Source organism: Ptychodera flava, chromosome 5 (genome assembly GCF_041260155.1).
Source record: "Ptychodera flava strain L36383 chromosome 5, AS_Pfla_20210202, whole genome shotgun sequence".
In the NCBI taxonomy this organism is placed as follows: Eukaryota; Metazoa; Hemichordata; class Enteropneusta; family Ptychoderidae; genus Ptychodera; species Ptychodera flava.
In genome coordinates, this window is record NC_091932.1 from 47,267,810 (window position 1) to 47,288,147 (window position 20,338).

At 38.3% G+C, this 20,338-nt stretch overlaps 2 protein-coding genes across 2 annotated transcripts; one reads left to right on the top strand and one right to left on the bottom strand.

Moving 5' to 3' along the window:
- Positions 1-4,148: 4,148 nt before the first annotated feature.
- Positions 4,149-9,904, bottom strand: LOC139134140 (uncharacterized). The gene is made up of 4 exons (XM_070701060.1): positions 9,774-9,904; positions 8,908-9,095; positions 5,556-5,679; positions 4,149-4,937 (listed from the first exon to the last, which is right to left on the bottom strand). The coding sequence occupies exons 1-4, from the start codon at positions 9,797-9,799 to the stop codon at positions 4,874-4,876; spliced, it is 402 nt and encodes a 133-aa protein (XP_070557161.1). The 5' UTR covers positions 9,800-9,904; the 3' UTR covers positions 4,149-4,873.
- Positions 9,905-11,425: 1,521 nt separating this feature from the next.
- LOC139134139 (uncharacterized) lies at positions 11,426-20,037 on the top strand. The gene is made up of 10 exons (XM_070701059.1): positions 11,426-11,555; positions 12,123-13,647; positions 14,051-14,251; positions 14,635-14,813; positions 16,109-16,258; positions 16,826-16,873; positions 18,013-18,085; positions 18,256-18,449; positions 18,768-18,791; positions 19,810-20,037. The coding sequence occupies exons 1-10, from the start codon at positions 11,498-11,500 to the stop codon at positions 19,920-19,922; spliced, it is 2,565 nt and encodes an 854-aa protein (XP_070557160.1). The 5' UTR covers positions 11,426-11,497; the 3' UTR covers positions 19,923-20,037.
- Positions 20,038-20,338: the final 301 nt, after the last annotated feature.

Consider the following 20,338-nt stretch of genomic DNA (forward strand, 5'->3'; position numbering starts at 1 on the left):
CCCAAGACTGCAGATCGATTATGGATGTGTTTGGACATGAAATTCTAACATATTCAATATTGCTACTTTTTATGACATGGAACCATAATACATGTAACTGGCACAACGAGGATCAGGCTAACAGCCGTAGAGTAAATTAGTCAACAGACTGTAAGGCTGTTTTCAAAAACACGTCTGGAGGGGAGAGTTGAGGAGACGCTTGAAAACTAAAGGCACCATGACGTTTGCGCCGTGGACTTGAAAATACATTAGGACAGAATAGTAACTTGAATATTATTGAACAAAATGTCACACAAAAATTAAGTGAACGAAATTTGAAAGCTTCCACCGCTAAATTTATTCATATATACTTTAAAAACGGATACTTTCTGAAACGCATACAGCTTTGCACAAATCACATGAAACTGCTCAAACGCCATTTTTTGTGTCAAGAGAAACGCTGATTTTTTATTAGAGCAGCCAGAAGAAAGCTACCCTCTCCTCGTAAGCCTGAGTGCAGACCGTCTCTAAACTCATGTTCACAGTGTATACACGATACTCTGCATTATTCTTCAGCAGAGACATGAAACCAAAGGCGTATGTTCGTTTACAAAACTGATTAAACCATATAGGTACTGACCGACCTCGAGGGATCCCACTATTATACATGCACACTGGATGACAGAAGAAAAAGGAACAGTATGCATACATTGACTGCAAGCTGGCCATGATGCATTGGCTGAACATATCTCCATAGCCTGAGTCATCGAAACAATTCCAAGACAAACATAGTCTCAAATACATAGATAACTCATAGTGACGGATCAAGATCGAATTGAGACATTATATTCTTTATAGATATTACCAGTCAATATGTTATATATATATATTATATATATATATATATATATATATATATATATATATATATATATATATATATATTATATATATATATATATATATATATATATATCACCTCTGCGGACCGGACACGATTTTAGTGGAGGGAGGGGTTGGAGGCGTCAAATTAATCATGAGTTGGAAGAGGTACTTGAAGTTTTAGAGGTTTTCTGAGCTGAGGGGATGTTTTAGTGAAATAAAATTTCCTAGATTCCCTGCCCCAGAGGTGTTCGAGAACGCAGCCTGAGCAAACATTTACTGTTGGTTAATATTTGTCATGTGACGGGCGTATAGGGAAGTTGGCAGCTCACCAAGCTTTTGAAAACATATCACTATCAACGCGTCTCCTCAAAAAAAATGCGATTCAATCCTTACGGCCCTGATCATAGGGGCTGCACAAAATGTCCGCCCCAAGGGGTAGGGGCGGGGTAGGGGTGTCTTGGGCTCAACACAGAGTTCTTCTTGCTATGGTTTCTTTTATTTTAATACGTTTGATATGTATTGCCAATAAATAATACTGCCAACCTTTGGTGTCTTGGTCTTATGCTAGCACTGGTTTTGTAACAATTTCCTTTTCTCCTTCGCCGTGTCACGTATTTGTCCTTTGACAATCTTACTGAAAGTTTTGTCTCTGTGTTGCGACTATTATCTGATGCGTTTGTTTGCCTAATGCGCCAAAGCAAGCAAGAGTAAATTACTAATCTGTGGATACTGTCATCAGATTATCACCGGATTAACTTTGACAAAGTCAACAACGAACGCACCAGCACGTTATAACAGAAGATACCTTGCTGGGGCGTTCGTTGTTGGCCTTGTCAAAGTTAATCCGGTGATAATCTGACGACAGAGTCCACAGATTATTAATTTACCTTAGCTTGCTTTGGCGCATTAGGCTATCAAACTCTTCAAATAATAGATGCAGCATGGTGATAAAACGTTTACGGAAGATTGTCAAGGGCAGTGCTAAGTTAAAGGCACTGTTCGCGATCCCTGGGATCGCCTTTGTTCTTGTCTGCAAGAGGATTATTGAGGTGGGATAGCCTTTGTTTTCCATTGAAATTGTAATCTGGTGGGTAAATTTTCTGATGAGGCAATCTGGTGCCAACACATGCCTTTAAGACCAAAATACCAAAAGTTGGTAGAATAAACCTTTATTAGCAACAAAACAAAACACCTATCCACCCCTGGGGACGGACATGTAGGCAGCCCCCTATGCCCTGTACGCCGTACGACCAAGGCCCGCAAAAGCTATATCAGGGCCGTAAAGGTTTTATAATATACCTTATATGGAATGATAAATATGTAGTTAACATAATATTCAACACTGTTTTGGAGATAAAAATGCGTGTGACAGATACTAAAACATCATCGATATTGGTCAATTTTCAGAAAAGCGATGACTGCTTCCAATCGCGGATTGACATACATATATAATGACGTCATTTATTTATCTGTAGAATTCCAGAACACGCAAAGCAACATACTCGTACGTGACCAACAGAAATCGAGGTGTAAGAAGGACAAAGGCGTGTTGTAAATCATTGTAATTTATATTGAACAGGCACGCACTTAGTATAATCAGGATTTCACTGGAATTAAGAAATATCAACCGATGTCACCGGCGCGGCTCCACTGTCGCCACGCGAGCCACAACGATCATTGCACGCAATATTCGTCTAGAAGTTATGAATATGATCAATGAATGTCATGTACAAAACTTTTTTTATTATACAAGCCTTACCTGGGTAGCGTGTTTTAGTAGTATTGTACCCTCACTATCAATGCACAGTATTTCAAATAAAATAAAAAAAAGTTGATATCTCTTAATTACCCTCCCACCCATAACTCTGCCGATCAACAGCGCAGGGGCTTATCGACCCGAGCAAATAACTCGTTAGCAGCTCATAAGTTAAAAGACGGAATAAATCCCTTTGTCACCTTATAGCTGCTGACGAGTTATTTGCTCGGGGCGATAGCCCCCCCCCCCCCCCCCCCCCCCTGGTGATCGGTAGAACAAATTAGCTAACTGTTTTCTTTGAAATACTACAATGAGATAGCGAGGATAAAGTAATAGGCACACACTCGACACCGTAAGGCTTGTATAATGAAAACAGTTAAATACATTCATTTGCATTTATTGATCATTATAACTTTTAGACGAATATTGCTTGCAATAAATACCCTGTGCTACGATCTGAGCAAGCAGACGTTTTCTCAATCTCGTGCTTTATGTATGAATGGAACGTTTGCCGATAGCAAATCGCGTAGTAATCAGAATCGAGGTAGTTCACGAATGCACGCGATTGCCCATATTTGGATGCAGTGTGCCTACAACTTTCGAATCCCGCACGCTTTTGTAAACAGTAAAACGTTCTAAATACAGAAGTATGCCTTTGGCTGGTCCCCGCCTCAGTGACAAGCACAGAGAGGCAGGTAACGGGAAACCGCCATGTTTAGAATTACGAAATGTGATTGGTGGAACCATGGCGCGCTGTCATTGGCTGTTCGATTTCACTTTGAAGTAAAGCTAAAATTATCACAGTTTCATGATGCGAACGTGGCTAGAATTTAACCAAGGATTTAATTACCATTCTTACAAGTTTTGAAATATTGGCAGTTACCAGATTAGACTAAAAAGCACGCGACAAAAAAAGATGCACTATGTGCGGGCATGCGCAATTAACAACTTCCGGGAGACCAAAAACTGTCTCATTTCAAAATGGCGGTTTGCCGGTATCTGCGTCTTACTTCGTGCTGCGTCTAGCTAGTCACGTGAGACGCAGTGATCAGCGAAAAGTATGCCTGGGATTCGACACGTTCATCCAACTTTGGGCACCGGGCCGGGGCGTGATACGTGAAAAAAAATTGCACGGATTAATTACTTTTCTGTAGATAAGATGGTTTGTTGTCGACAACAATGTTTCGCACCGAATTTGCTTGTGGATTTAAAGGTAAAGGACTAGATCCCAGGGATCAAGTTTGTTTTAGTCTGTTAGAGGATTGTAGCGGTGTCACAGCCTTTTTCTATTGACATTGTAATCTAATAAGTAAATTTCCTGGCAAGACAATCTAATGCCTGGTACACGACCTATAGTCGGTCACTGTACTGTATTTGTGTTATGATTCAATGCTTTCTGGTCTAAAGCGCTGTAACAATTTAAACTGCAAAACCTGAGCAAATGGACGAAGTAGAAGTTTGAAAATTTAAAGTAATATTACCATAACATAAAACCAAGACAGTACTCTACGAGTATGTCGATGTGTAAAATTCTGTTTATTTAAAAAAATGTTCTCCTAAAACACAATTGTGAAGAAAACAAAAGCAAAGTCACCATTATTACAGCTGAGTTATTCTCCTTAAGGTAGTTTACACCAAGAGAGTGAAATTTTTAAACTTTTGCTCAGACTTTCTCCAATAAACTTTTCATTAGTCTCTTACCAAATCAAAACTAAAAATCAGCGGTCACCGTGTGAAATTTTGTACTGAGGAAAGAATTACCGAACATATATAGATATTTCAAATTCAATATGGCCGCCATTCCTGCGTTAACTTTTTAGGGAAGAATAAAATTTTCCTTTTTCGAAAAATTAAGATGGTGAAAATCTTTCTCTCTCCAAGAGCTTGAAAGTGAGCACCCACAAGTGGTATACAAAATATCTGTCCTTGAGGCGCTCTCTACCTTAACAGGCAGCTCAGCTTTTACTATACTGAGCAAACAAAGAAACAAAAAATGTCAGAGGGCGCTAAATTGCCGATGAGTGCAGTATTCTGATGGATGACAATTACCCTTAGTAATAGTTGTTTTTTTCGAATCGATGACAGTTTCCATAGGCAGAATTTTGAATAAAACAAATTATGATGAAACTGTCAAATCTAATATCACTGTTTTCTCATCAGCCTTAAACCCGATTACTAGTCACTGAGTCAATGAGAATCGTGATCTGAATTAAAAGCTGACCGAGAATTTCATATTATCCATCAAATCCAGTCTTAATCGCTATCATCATCATCACTTTCATCGGAGTCCAGAGACTTATATCCACCGCGTCCCCTCCTGTAAATTAAACAAGAAACTCTTTATTAATGAAACTTCGTGCTGCTTTGTAAAAAGTACAGATTCTTTAATGTGAATTTAATAATTATTAGGTGATTATAAGCAACAAATCAGAAATTTCTCGAACAGAAACGGCAATCTGTTTCAGTAGACTATAGGCAAAGGTCCGTAAACAAAGTGGAAGCAGCGCTCTGATGACTGACAATTCAATGTGTCTGTTGCCACGGTGAAAACAGTGGTTTGATGACTGAAAATTTGGCAAGAAAACAGAGTGGCGGCAGTGCTTCGATGATTGACAGGTCAGTATGTCTGTCAGCACTGTGAGGGAAGTGTTATGGTGACTGGCAATTCAGCAAGTCTGTCAGCACAGTGAGAGTAGTGTACTCGAGACTGGCAATTCAGCAAGTCTAGATCCTTGAGCAGACTGAGGGCAACGTTCTGACGACATCGATTGGTAATTCAGCAAGTCTGTGGGCAGATCGAGGGCAGTGGTTCTGATGACTTGCAGGTCAGCAACTATGTTAACAGGGTGAGGGTAGTGTTCTGTTGACCAACCATTTAGCAAGGGTGAAAGCATTAACGGGGCAGGGGATCAGGGGGATCACTGACAATACTGACCTTTTCCTCCGTATCACCAGAGCAACAATCACCCAGGTAGTAAATATTACAGCACAAAGTATCGACGACACAATCCACAGATTACTGGCACCGATGGTGTCGTTGTGTTGAATTACCCAGAGACCTTAGTGTTTCAAATAACAATAAAAACATTAAAAATATGAAATTTCTGAAAAAGATATTTCATTCAAACTCTATCAAGGGTGACCAACAGTTTACTGAAACGCTATGCGCCGCAATCCGTGCACCCAAATCGCATGAAAATAATTAACTTCGGTATTCCCTCACTTTTCCGTAAGGAAAAAATCGCCTGTAGAATTTGTAGTATATGATTTTGGAAAGAAACATAACAACGCAAGGTTATTAATTTTCTCAAAGGGCAAGACAACTGATTTGAGAAGACCCCAATGGATATTTCATAGGTGTGCAACATTTGCATAAGCATAGTAATGAACCTTTTTGCAATTTTTTTGTATCAGACCGGAAAAAATCTAGGCCTTGCTTGGCATACCATCGCTATTGCCACGATAGCCTGTTTGAAATTACCTGCTTGAATATTCGGTTTCCGAATTATCTCCAGTGGAAGATCATTTCATAGAGAATACGCTAAAATGATAGCCACTGGAAGAATTGTATACTCAAATCATTGGAAACCCTTAAAATAACGCACCAAATATTGTATATCATTGCACGATAATAAACAAATTAATCTCCCCCTTCCGGTGCATTTAATTTACTTTTGGTATCAATAAAAATCGAATTAGTGACAATAAGAGAGTTATGTGGTAGCATTTGCAAATTTAATCAAGATCAACCTATAAACTGTTATTCAAATACTTGTTTTCTTGCAGAATTCAGTGAATCTTAATTGTTAATTTATCCACTATTGATGTGTATTTAACACGATTGGAACTAATTTGGGATAATTGGATGGTGAAGTAATGCCGATTTAATGTACAAATGTAATCTCATCTGCTTTTCTTTTTACATTACACAATTGTTTTCATGAGTAATTTGTATTATTGCAACAATCAACTATCTTGCCCCTAAGACTTTTGAGAAATTTAATAAATATAAAAATCCAATTATCCCAAATTAGTTCAAATCGTGTTATTTGCATAAGGACAACTCGGAAGAAATTTTATGCGTGTTAGACTCTGAAGTTATACGTAACAGGTCCGCACAGTTCATACCAGGCGGGTACGTCTGAAAATAAAGATTCTGACGTTTAAAGAGTCTGACATCGGTTACAAGACCTAACATGAACTGCAAATTAGATAATTTAAAGTGGGGCGGATGGTCGTCGGAACTGCGCTCAAAGGTGGGCCAACATGATCAATATAAACACTGTATCCTCAGTACCTTGGCGATTGATGAATGTCGAAACATGTTTTGTCATAATGTACATCATATTCATGTGTTGTAGCTACATGCATGTTGACCTGATTCAGCTAGATATCATTCATGAGATACTAGCACATTGTTTATAAACAAGAAAGTCGCACACCGGGCACAGTTCTGACATTCCCCTTCCTTTTAACACTTATGATCTTATACATTGTGGGTAGAACTTAAGCTTTACATTAGGTCCTTACGTGTAATATTTAGAGTCTGACTTGACAGTGGCAAAGTTAGGTCTATAGACCTGAAATTTATATATAATGTACGTGTCTAAAACAACAAACGCGCAGCTCATTGTAGATGTCGAACACTAAATGTCAAAAGAAAAGATAAAAATGTGACGTGCATGACCTAATGTGGAGTAACTTGTCAAAATTCTTTTAAGTGCAGTTCATTTTAAGTTCTCTCCAAACATTTGATGTTTAAATTATCATAAGTGCTAAACTGTCAGTTGCAAGTTGGTCATTTTTGACACGTCCGACACGACATATTTAGTATTCCCATAACAACAAAGGTTGGCCTTTTGATCTAACGCGTGGACCACGTGTCTACGTGCAGTTTGCCGTCAGCACACTCGGCATTTTAAACGCCCTTGTCTGGAGACAGGCCGTATCATTACCCAGTGAAAGAGGGGCGTATCGCCTATGCTTTAAGGTAGTATATGTACCTCGAAAGTGAAAGACTTGAAAAATCTTTCAACCATTCTCTTTCAAAATCAAGAATAAAATTCGGGGGTTACTGTGCAAATTTCGGTACTAGAGAAACAAATAACCAAATATTTCCCGATATTTAAAATTCAAAATGGCCGCCACTCCTGTATAACACTATGGAGAAGAAATAAATATCGATTTTCAAAAAACTAAGCCGGTGAAAAGTTTTCTTACACCAAGTCCTTTAAAATGAGCCCTCACAAGTGGTAGATCAGAAAAGAACTGTATAAGTTTGAGAGTCCGCTTATCTGACCCCGAGGCGCGTTCTACCTTTACATACGCCCCTCTTGCACTGGGCCATGGATTTCACTTTCAACTTAGGAAGTTTAGCTAAAATGAACAGCAAGTTATAGATTTTAGAAAAGTTATACCCTATACTACTGAGGAATGCACATTGCATTTTATGTCGGCACATTTGATATGTTGGTTCGGATGTCGGAAGAAAATTGAATATGAACTACAAGCTAGACATTTAGACACGTTAGACCAAACATGTTTTAGATCTGTATAGTATTTGGATCTGCACAGAGCATTTTAAACCTTCAAGATTGGCATTTTAGATGAGCTCCAAATCAGATATTTTGTGTACATCACAACATTAAAACGTGTGCATTATAGGTTTACCTAGCAATATGACGAGACTTGTACCGTAAAATTTTACAGTCAAACTTTGACAAGGCAACATAAAATGAATGTCTGACATTTAAAAAGCGTTTAGAAAAGATTGACATTTTAGAGTTCGATAAATTGACATCTTGGAATTCGGAGGTAGATACCGTTAGGTACCGTGTTTCAAACACATTTTAGACCTCAGACGACTTCCATGATGTCTGAAATTAGACGTTACTCATTTAACCTGTTCACCCCCAATTCCATGTAAACAGGTTCACAATCACCATTAATAACAATGGGTCTGGGCAAAACCATGGAGATGAAAGGGTTAAGGTCTGCAGAACTTGTTTAAGTTGCCTTGTGAAAGTTGGATTCTAAAATATCGTAAGAGTAGACATAAACTGTAATGTTCTATGAAGGGCTACAGGGTTTAACATACTCAAGTGTCGGTCAAAGCCGGGAATCTAAAGTATGCACACACTATATGCACACACTATAAGACGGACACAGGGACTATTGGCCTTAAATGTCTATCGTAATGATTTCTGGCCATTGGTAGACCGGGGAGTTGTTTTCAATCTAACCTTGAAATTATTTTGATAAAATGGCGAAATAAATAAAATACCTACCTTGTGATTTGTTTGATTCTGATATTATCGCGATTTCATTAGCAACTACAGTAATATCCCAATAGGTCAACTGACATGTATAAATGGCAGCGTCATTTGAAGTTATCGAGCTCATGTGTAACGTGAATGTTTCATCAATGTCAATTTTGCTCGGCTTGATTTCCATAAAGCGTCCATTTTTATACCACCTGAAAAAGAATGTTAAAGACAAGACTGATTAGTTCACAGCTGCAGTAAAGTACAAGTAACACAACGATTCAATAACAGGAAAAACGGAATAACTAATTCCGATAAATTATTCTGACGCTAGAGATTTTGGAAAGACTTTAAGAAAAAAGAAAGCTGTTTTACATTCAAGTAAAGTTATTTGGGTCAACATTTGATACAATAAGTCTTTAAAGTATTTAAAGGGGATTTAAATGAGGCAGGAAAATTAGTTCACAACGTTCACAACGCTCAAATTTTTCATCAAGTAATTTTGTTATTGAAATACGGAAACGAGAATTTTGACGAAATTGTACATTTCTCAATTACTTGATCAGAATAATGATGACTCGTTCTACGTACAATGAAAGTTCTCACCCGGTCAGTTCGCATGATCTACAGGGTTACTTTAAAAGGGACTGAACATGCTAAGCCGGGCAAGTGGATTTTTGTCCGGCCTTGTTTACTAGTGTGATATTATGCAAATACGTTTGAACTGTTAACACCTTGACTAAGGTCTTCTGTGACCAGCTGTCCTGCCGCCTCAGATAATCCGTACACACAAAATACCTGACATTGTGATGTTGACTTTTTTTACATTCCGCATAAACAGGACAAAATCTATCTGCAGTTTTTCTGATGGTTTCTATGCTGATACCTACCCAACAACGGCACTGGGTTGATACATCAATAACAATTCTGCCTTACAAGGTAGAGACACTCTTTCTCCTTTCCGAAAAGCCAGCTTTTCCTGGAATGTTTGTCCTGGAAATAGAGCAACGTGACCGATATATCAGACAGCAGCTCGACGTAAGTGCTAATTTACTGTTTAATTGCGGCTGACTCGCAGCGTGTTTGCAAGGTTATATCTGATTGGTCGATTGTCACTATTCACAGCAACTTAGGGAGTTTATTTGTATTATTTCATTATAACGGTACGATTCTGCCAACCAATTGGATAACAGCTTCGAAATCGCTGCGAGTCGGCCCTTTAATTGGATGTGTATTTCCAACAAAAAAAGATGTGACTTTAACAGCTATGCATGTTTTCATACACTTTCTTGTTCATCAGTTGCAAGTACAGACAACTGCGAACTCATGCTGCTTTCTATTAAAATTCTAGGAGTAGCCCTGTCTTTGTCTATCTCAAAGAATAGGATTGTTCCTTAGATCTAGCCAAATTCAAGAACTGTTACAAGGGATGGGCGTTTCTACTTTCACCGATTTTTACAACGTCTTCTAATATACCTGAAAATACATATAAACACTTTCACATTACAAGTTTATGCGATGCAAAACCTATGATTCTGCTCCCGTTAATTTCTATTACAGAATGGATTTATTTTATTAAACAATATTCAACACTCTCTCTCTTTGTTACACACCGGAAATGACTAGGCATTCAATGTCATAAAGCCATTTTTGAAATTCAGTGAATGGTTAGTGAAAATCACTGCTATCTTGATTTTCTTTGCATATTTATTTCCCTCAGTGTAGTAAGTGTCTGCCTTATACTTTACGAAAACTGTCATCTCTCTCACTTTTTTAAACGTAAGATCCGTTAGTTTTGAAGAATCGAAAGCAGACCATGTGAACGACAGAAAACATAAACACGATAAGCTAAGCCACGGTTGACAGGTAAACAACAAACTAAAGCTGACGTAGACACATGCGTATAGGCGTGCATGCAAGGGTGTGTGCTTCGTAAAGTTCTTACCTTGCCCGTGCACTAATGTCGTCATATTCAAAATAACATATACCCAGAGTCCAATCAGAGTACTAGTGATAACATCAGTACTAAGTGATAACATCAGCATACTTGAACAAAATGACGTCGAAAGTCATTTTGTCAGCTTGTGATTTCACAAGGTCCGTCACATTTAATCGCCCGTAAACTGTCCAAGTGCGAACCGTTGCTCAATCGTTCGAAAAGTGCCGATTTTCGAACATTTTCGCCTCAGCGCGCATCGACTTCATCGCACCTCGTGCGATGTAGTGCAAATTCTTGGACTAAGTTTAACAGTTCAACAACCATCAGGTATCCACAGTTTGGAATCTTTCAAGTAAGTTATTAATGTTTCGTGATTTCATCGTAATTTGCAAAGCAAGCTAGTATTTTTGAACCAAATTTCTGGAAGGGACAAACTGTTGGCTGGAATGAGGATGCGCGCCATATTCGACGCAATGCGCTCAACATTGCACTTGGTCCACCGCTTATGCAAATCTGCACCACGCGTACACTGGAACACTTTTTCGAATTCGATGCTTGTATTCGGTTTTCAAGTTCGATCGATCCACATACGCATACAGAAACCGACAAGGATCGGCAACCTACAGCAAGATCGGACTCACTCATCTTTATCGTCTGTTCCAATGACACCAAAAGATGAAAAAAGTATCTTTACAAATTGTGTTGGTTCTGATACTTTTGACAATCTCTTATTGTGAGTATATTCTTGACAATATTAGCAATAGTAGTCAATCTATGATTTTTGTGAAAGTCAAGTGATGTCACGGACATCGCGCCAATGTCAGTAAATGTTTTAAAGAATTGACGATATAACAAATTTTAAAGTTATATCGCAGAAGGGAACAATAAGGCAATGGCACATCAAACTCGAATATATCCTCGAAATTTCGAACTTCGCTTAGCCAACACCGTGTAACTATTGCTAGGCAGTGATCTTTCCATTGATATCTATTCGTTATTTACTTCTACTCCTCTTCCTATTTCCCCAACTTTCTATTTCCCATTCAATATCCTGCCCATGGATTTTTTTGCTCCTTGTCATTATCCTTCCAGTATTTAGTCTACTGTTTAGAAATTTAAAGCACTTTGTTGTTTGATTTTGATTTGTATGCGATACTAGTTCTTCATAAAAAGCTGCATTTCCATTCGGCACAATTGACGGTGAAATTCTCGGTCAAATATAATCGATCGTATTGAAATATTTGTTGTCAAATAGGTTATTTAGTTTTGAGAAAATAATTCACAGTGTCTTATTTTACAGCAAAAGGGAGTTCACATCGGAATTCTAAATTAAAGAAGCAAATTTTAAGGGAGGTCACCGACTACAAACTATCGGCATTGCGAAATGCTCTATCGGGTTTCTTCGGGAACTTTCGGTTCCATGATGTCGAAGAATTCTCTGATGATATGTCAAACTTGGTCGATAGATACGTCGATAACATCACCATCGATGTCGATAGTGATGGCAGCGACACATCCAATCATGTCGAGTTTCACATCGCGAACATGAGAATGAACCAATCAGACGTTTCGAACCTTGATACACTAGGCAAACGCCTGTCGTCTGCGTTTGCAGAAGGAAAACTTGTGTCTCGTCTATTAGGAGCTATACTCGGAGACGATACTCTCTACCTAGGCGGCGGAAACAACAACGTTATACCTCATAGATTAGCAATCCGAAGTGTTGAAGAACCCGACAATGATAGCATGTCCCAATCAGTGAAGATGAATTCGACAAACAGTAAAGATGTAATTTTGAAGGAATCTGGTCGGACAAACAACGAAAAACTTACAGTCGATGAGTCGAATAGCAGTATACCTTTAGAAGACGAAGATGATGATGATGATGATGATGAAATGAGTTTGAGCGAAACCGGGAAAGCTAACGACACCACGGTAAAATTAGAATCGGATGGCGATGACTACTCGAATTCAGTGTCTTTGGAGAAAAGTAACAAGAAACCTACAGAATCGACATCACGCTTGGGGGTAGGACCAGAAGCCTTTGGAAGTCAGCTACTCGATGAAAATGAAAAAGGGAAAAAGAAGGTTCCGATGAAAAGTGATTTGTTTGTAGAATACGGAGACGAAACGCTGAATCACAGTGATAGCGGTCTTATCGCAGTACCACAGGAATTCTTGGACAAACGAAAAGAATATCATGTCAAGTATACAGTCCATATTTGTGTCGATGACGACGGAAAAAATATCAATTGTTCCAAGCAAGGTGAAGGAGTGGCACCGAAGGAAAGTGAGAAGCTTTCTGGAGGAAGACAAAAATCTGCAAACGAAAGCAAAGCAACTTCAACATCAAAAGGTGGTGAGGATGCTCTGATGGACGACAGCTACCGGAACGTGACGTCATCACTGGTTGCCAAGATAATACCGGGCGACAAGGAAGTGAAATTTTCAGACAGTCCCTCAGAAAATGTTGCCATGGAAGCAATGTTTAATCTGGCTGACGTCATCGGAGAAGATGAAACAGTGGATAATTTACTTGGTGACTTCAAAAAAATGGTAGCCAACGGTGATGAGTCTGTTGATCTGTTTCCCGACATAGAAAGCCCCGAGACTCGTTTGAGTGAGCCAAGAGCTGTCTCATCTAAACCTGTTGAAACGGATCAGCCTATTTCAGGCGGAGTTCTGATCCGTCGGTTACTTGGCAACAGCGCAGATGAACATGACAGCGTAAAGAGGAACACGGCGGCGTACTGCATAAAGGAGAATCTTATCATGGCGTTGGTAACCCATCAAACACAACACATAAATATGCCATGTGACCCTTGGTAAGTGTTATCATACGATATGCTTGTACTGGAAATTCATTCCAAAATTACCCGTCGGTCTATCTCATCATTCATAATGTAATGCTGTTCTTTTGAATAAAGAAAATGTAACAAATATGATTAACTTTCAAGAATGGAGGTCGGATAACATTTTTGCATCTGACCACCATTTACGTAAACCTACATTAGTAAATGTGGTTTTGTTGCCTGCTTGCGCTATTTTCAGACTAAGTCTGTGTAGTCCAAGTGTTCAGTTACAAGACATGAACATCAATTGCGAGAATACAAGCGTGTGTTGAAGAACAGACTTGTGGACGTTATCAGTACATATAGGCCGTCATCTGGTACGTTTCAGAATTTGACCTTTCCTCAGTTTAACACTCTAATCATCTTTTCCTTGAAGTTCTAGGTCAAGTGAGCATGTACACTGGTTCAAGGAAATCGTTGACGATGTCGGATCACGTGAAGTGGAAATAGCATTTGATTTCCATGACGACGAAGAAGACAATCGCGTTGTCTTGACAGAAACCATGTCTATGCAAATTAGGAGGTCTTCACCAGAGGATGCCGGGATATATCGATGCAGAGCCATCAAAGATGGAAAGTGAGAGTGATATTTGTGATACAAATCATTGGCAAAGGCAGATGACAAGTAGATAGTACGCATTCTATGTGGTAAAAATGTAAAGCAAACAAATGACAACAGCCGACGAAATATCTTGCTTCAATAGCCCGACACTTTTGTTTCTTTTTTAAGTGAGATGAGTGTCCGCCGCGTAGAATTTTTAAACCAGACGAGTAACAATGCATCTTGTTTTGAATTTTTATTTCATCGGTGCCTCTGGATACTTGGGTGATCCAAAAGTTTGACCAAAAATCCTAACTAGAATTCGTGGAGTGTTCAAGAATGCTCGAATGGTAGACTTATGTTTAATTTCTGTTCAAAATACATTGGCAGTAAAACAAGTTTTCCAATTTCTGTTGAAGAATCCTGGGAATGTACAAAGTGGAAGTCAAAGAAGAGAGTGATGTCCATGAAGTGTTTCTCACAGAACCGGAAACGCCTCTCACCGATGAAACTAAAGAGGGCGTGCGTTTATACACCAAATGGAGCGAATGGAGTGATTGTAGCAAGTGTGGCGAGGAAGGAGAAAGAGTTCGAATGGGTAAGCGGGGAACTCCACGTCATATATTCCAATGTGCACAAGATAGTCCGTGATTAAAACATAACGCGTGTTTATCACATACAGCAGCATTATGTTTTTATGGAGCTGTTGTTGGTAAACAACAGAAAATCGATTTCTAAACAAAAAAATGATGTGTGAAAACAGGTGAATTTGTTCTTTCATTAATAGTTCACTCTGTTGTAATCATAGGACAAGTACAATACTCTTCCATCCACCAGGCCACCTTGTCACATGTCATTCAAGCAATTGATCAGTACATTAATGTTTAAACGGCAATTTTACTTTTTAAATGTATGAATTGAATTTGTCCACAAAATTTATTCAGCTTATTTACTCTACAACTGCAATGTTCATGATCATAACACACGATCTGCGTATCGACAGGTCTGTTATGTTCCACGATGTATTTCAAAAGCCTGTCAACGTAGGTTACACTTCTGAGGGTCTAAAGAGTGGAATGCCTTTCCTATAGATATCACAGTACTAAGTCTTTATACCTTCAAATGTAACTTGAAAGATTATATCAGAATCTTGAAATCAGATCTTGAAAGATTATATCAGAGTATTCCCCTGTAGTTTTTCTCTTCGTGTACGTATTTCTGTGATCTGTAGTTATTCAAATTTTGTTTTCTGAATGGGCCCCGATGGAAATTACTGTATAGTACCTCTGCTGCCAAATATAAATAAAAATAAATAAATAAATGAATAAATAAAAAATATCTACAATCTTTATCAAATCAAATGGATGCTAAGCGTAGTTGGTATGTTTTGTCCTGCGGGATACAGGAAATTTGAGTGGTGAAAATTTTATTTGTATATATTCCATCATGTAAATATTTAACACCTTGATTAGGTCTTCTTCAACAAGCTTTCTATCCTCATGAAAACATTGACCACAACCAGTGACAAATACCTAGCGTTGTGGTGTACATACTATATCCCAGAATAGAGCGGACAAAATTAATCTACCGGCAGTTTCCTTAAGCTTATAGAAAGTCTTATTTTCAGATTATGAAAAGTCAAAGGACACGCACACCTGTACCATGCCTTTTGACATGTCAAATTGTGGACCTTTCGTTGCTCACTGTGACTCTAAAAAATGCTAAAATTATGTAAATGTACGCACTTTTTATGAATGAATTGGAAAGGTTTGTGTTTATCAGTTCAAAATTGGGTAGATCAAATAAAGGAATCAGTTTGTATTTGTTTTAAGTGGTTTTTTTTTTGTCAATTTTTTAACAAATGATTATTCACCGATTCGATTTTTGTCATAGGTTACTGCTTTGCCGAGGTGTTACTCGATCAGTATGCGTATGGTCTACCCTGTTCCTCTACGAAACTTTCCGATCGTCACCGAAAAATTTTCGTGCACCGCAAGGATGAAAAGATGATCGACATTTGCCATGAACCTTGCGATAATACAGGTTAAGTACATGATGATAGTAACGGATCAGATTTCAATTTGTGGACATTTAAAATTTGATTATAAACTTAGTTTTTATAAATGCTTAGATTTATCTTGTTTTCCAAGACATGTACGCGTGCATAACCAGACAATCTACAATTACACACAAGAAAAAGAAAATGCTAGTAGCCACATGCGAGCTCATAACCTCTCATCTCTCAGATGCTAGTGTTCACTGCAGAATACGTTGCCTGTTAGACTTTATGCATTCGTTTTATTCCATGATGCATTCCAAGCCTAGTGCCTGCAATTTCCTCATGGAACATCCGGTCGGGAATGCCCTGCCTTGCCAGTCATCGAGTGTATGATGCTTCAACGACCGCGTTATGGCGTTTATACCAGACGATAAGGGAGCAAGGTTGTATGTTGTGATAGCAACAACCAAATATGACACTTGTTGCATGACAGTATGATAATTTATCAAAATTTCCATCTGTATGACTGGTTGATATACTGTAAATTAAAGAATACAGCATAGCTTTGTATCGGCCCTTAATCTAACTATCACCAACATTTACGATTTCAGATGACGGAACCAGCCTACCAAAAATGGAGTCAAGTATTGATCACACAGGTAAGTCAAATATACATTTATGCACCTTTCAAATACTTTACATTTGGGTATACACATCGCTAATGGTACGATGAATGACCGACCGATCATAACGCCCAGTTTGCTAACTGCAGTCACTGTACACAGCCCTTTATAACGAATATTCAACGTTGATAACAACGGACTGTATAAAAACTTTATGACTTTCACATGTTATATCCTCAAGACCTCTGGAATATTTCGATATTTGTATTTGAGCACAAGGGAGGAACCAGCAGAGGCATGTCTGTAGAAACTGAGAAGCCCCTGTACGTTCCAGTCCGGTTCCCTGCCCCGTTTCTGCCGCTGGCTGCGCACTCACTATTGCAGTCGGCGCTAAAAGTGGGAAAGAAATCCAGACGACTGTGCATTCACGCGATGTGAAGTTGTATTTGAAGGAATGTTTCATTGAAAAGTGAGTTAGTTATGGTATTACGCGCCACGAAATCGAACTTTCCCGAAGGAAACTTTAAACCATTCCTTTTCGGAATAAAGAGTAAAAATGAGGGATCACCGTGCAAAATTAACTATAGAGAAATTACTAAATACTTACCTTCACCTGAAATTCAAAATGGCCACCATTCCTGTGTTAATATACGGGAATCTTTTCGATATTCACACAAATAAGCCGGTGAAAACTATATTTCATCAATGAATTTCAAAATAAGCCCCCCCCCCCATCCCGAGCAGTAGACTCAAAAACGTATTGTAAAAATTTGAAGGTCCAAATATCTGTCCTCGATGCGCATTCTTCCTTAAAGGTATACAGTCACCTGTAATCTAAATATGCCCATATATGGTGAAAGGGGGCGTTCCGTGGTATCAAAATGCCCATGTGACGGCGCTGTTTTTAAAAAGCGGCCAGCCGCTTAAAATCTGTGATTGGTTAGATTTTCTCTTTCCATGGTAACTGTGGCAAAATTGGAACAGGTGACAGTATACCTTTAATGTAATTGATAATTTTTAAGTCAGATTAAACACTCATACTCAAAACTCTTCTTCTACATAAAGACAGATCCTACAATAAACTTTCTTGGCCTTCACCCTTTATACACTGGAGTCGTATTTGAACATCTTTATCCTACACTATTTCAGCTTCCAATAAAACTTTCCCTTGTTAGTGTCTGTAGGTAAACTCCAAACGAAAACTGTCCGGCGAGTTTTTGGTGAGAACGCGCGGCTTCAGTGCCCTGGGTAAGTGTTTTACTCATGACAACCTAACTAATTTACGCATGTACACACTTGTGATGCAGTAAAGAGTGGACATATGTGAATGAAATTTAGTTACTTTGTTTTAAGTTTGTGTGTGAAACAAATATTGGAGTGCATTATCTTCATAGAAATAAATAATCTTCCAATGACAGGGGTTCCATGACAACTCCGATCACGTGGATGAATGGAACCAAAACGCTGAAATCTTCAGAATTGCACAGAGGACAGAGTAGAATGAAAATTGACGTCATGAACGTGTTGCATATACGAGATCTCGTGAGATTTGATTCAGGATCGTACACTTGTTGGATTAAGGGCAGAAAAGTGGCGGACTTCAGGCTTAAAGGTAACTTGCCAATATTCCATTGTTCTTTAGATACATTTGTAGTTTCTCACATTTACTGATAATAACTAAATCCCACTCAAAGCGGGTATCTGCACAACACTTTAAGTATCACCACCTGATTTTACCGTCAAAATGTTCTTCCCAGTATTTCTACCTCATTTTGTTCATGAAAATATTCACATGAGCGAGTTTACGAAAACACTTGTCATACAGCAATGCGTTCCACAAATTCACCAAAACTTTGCCGTTTTCGTTTTTGGATGAAACAGCATAATGAAATGTACACTGACCTCCCACGTTTCTTTTTCTTCCATACAGTAACGAAGCCATTGGTGAATAAAGGTAATTTCCTACGGTCTTATACACCTTTCAATAAAATCGTTCAGCTTGTAGATTGCTGCGATCATTATCAAATAAAATGCCTGTAAAATTTTTTTTTCTTGGCAAACGAAGCAAAATTTATCTAATAACCACCATGTTCAAAGCGACACAATTATAACAACGATGGCGTCAAAACATGGAAATTATATGGCAGGACTTTTTCTTTTCCAAAAATATAAAGGACATCAACATTTCCTTTATATTGTTGACCAGAATTTTTACACTTGTTATTCTCCATACTCATTCTTTGCGAAACAAACCAATGACAGCTTTGCATAGAAATACATATCCTTTGGACGGAGCGTGCTGATTAATTATAAATAGCAACGCGTTTGATATTGCTCTATAGCGTTCTGTATGAAAACTGTAACATCTTGAACACCCAAACATTTACAGGATAAAGACTAGGATAAAACAGTCATATTATCGCCCAAACAAGGGACTTTGTGCCTTAGGGTAGCTAACCATAGTCCCTTGTTTTGGCTATATTAATTGTTTTTATTACATAGCTCTCTTACATATACTTTTCACTCGAAATGTTTATGTTTATTGGCAAATGGTAATTATATGCTTTATTCACTTTTAGAACAAAATCCGTTAAAAATAGACCTGTATTCATCATCGAATGGCGCATAGATATATTTAAATCACTGTTATGCGGTTTATCAAATATTTTTAGGTGAAATTTTCTGAAAATCAGATTTCCTGCGTAAAACATGTAATTTGTACATTGCTAAATCCAAACGTTGTAAACTTGAAAATAGTTCTGGTTCGTTTCAGTTTACAATGACTATGCGCCACCCCCTCGCCACCCCCCCACCAAAAAAAAGGTCACGTTGAATCCTAGTGGAGCGTACGGCGTTCGATATTCGAAGCATGCAATAAATTGTGATTACTGATCTTACAAATTATGACGTCACAAGTTGGCGATTTAGCTAATAGTCTTACACGATCACTTACGATGATCATTTTGTTTCAGGTGCTTGGCAATACTTTGGCTACCTATTCATCTACTTCATCATTCTGACAACAGTCTTTATCGTAGTCATGGTGATAAGGCACCGTTACTCCAGGAAACACTTATCACAGTGACAATGAAGGCCGTATTAAACGATTATTGTATCGACTAAGAGTATTTTCTTCGATACGGCAATATCTGCTCGCTGTCTCAATGCTGTTCTGTATTGGTTTAACATCAAATAATAAAGGCAAGTTTAAGTAATAATAAAATGCATTAATGTACATTGGAATGTTTCTGTCTTTTGTATCATTTTAAGGATTGTTACAGTACAGTGGTGGACTCTATTCAATAGAAATTACCACACACTCTTATGGGACTGACCCAAAGCTCGTCTAATAGATTCACGCACTTGTGGAGAGAATTTATAAATTGTCCACGATCGATGAAATATAAGTAAATGAACGAACATCAAAAAAACGAGGCATTGCCCTTCAACCACTCCCCAACCTGCTTTCATGAGTCCAATTTCGCATCATGGCAATGATAT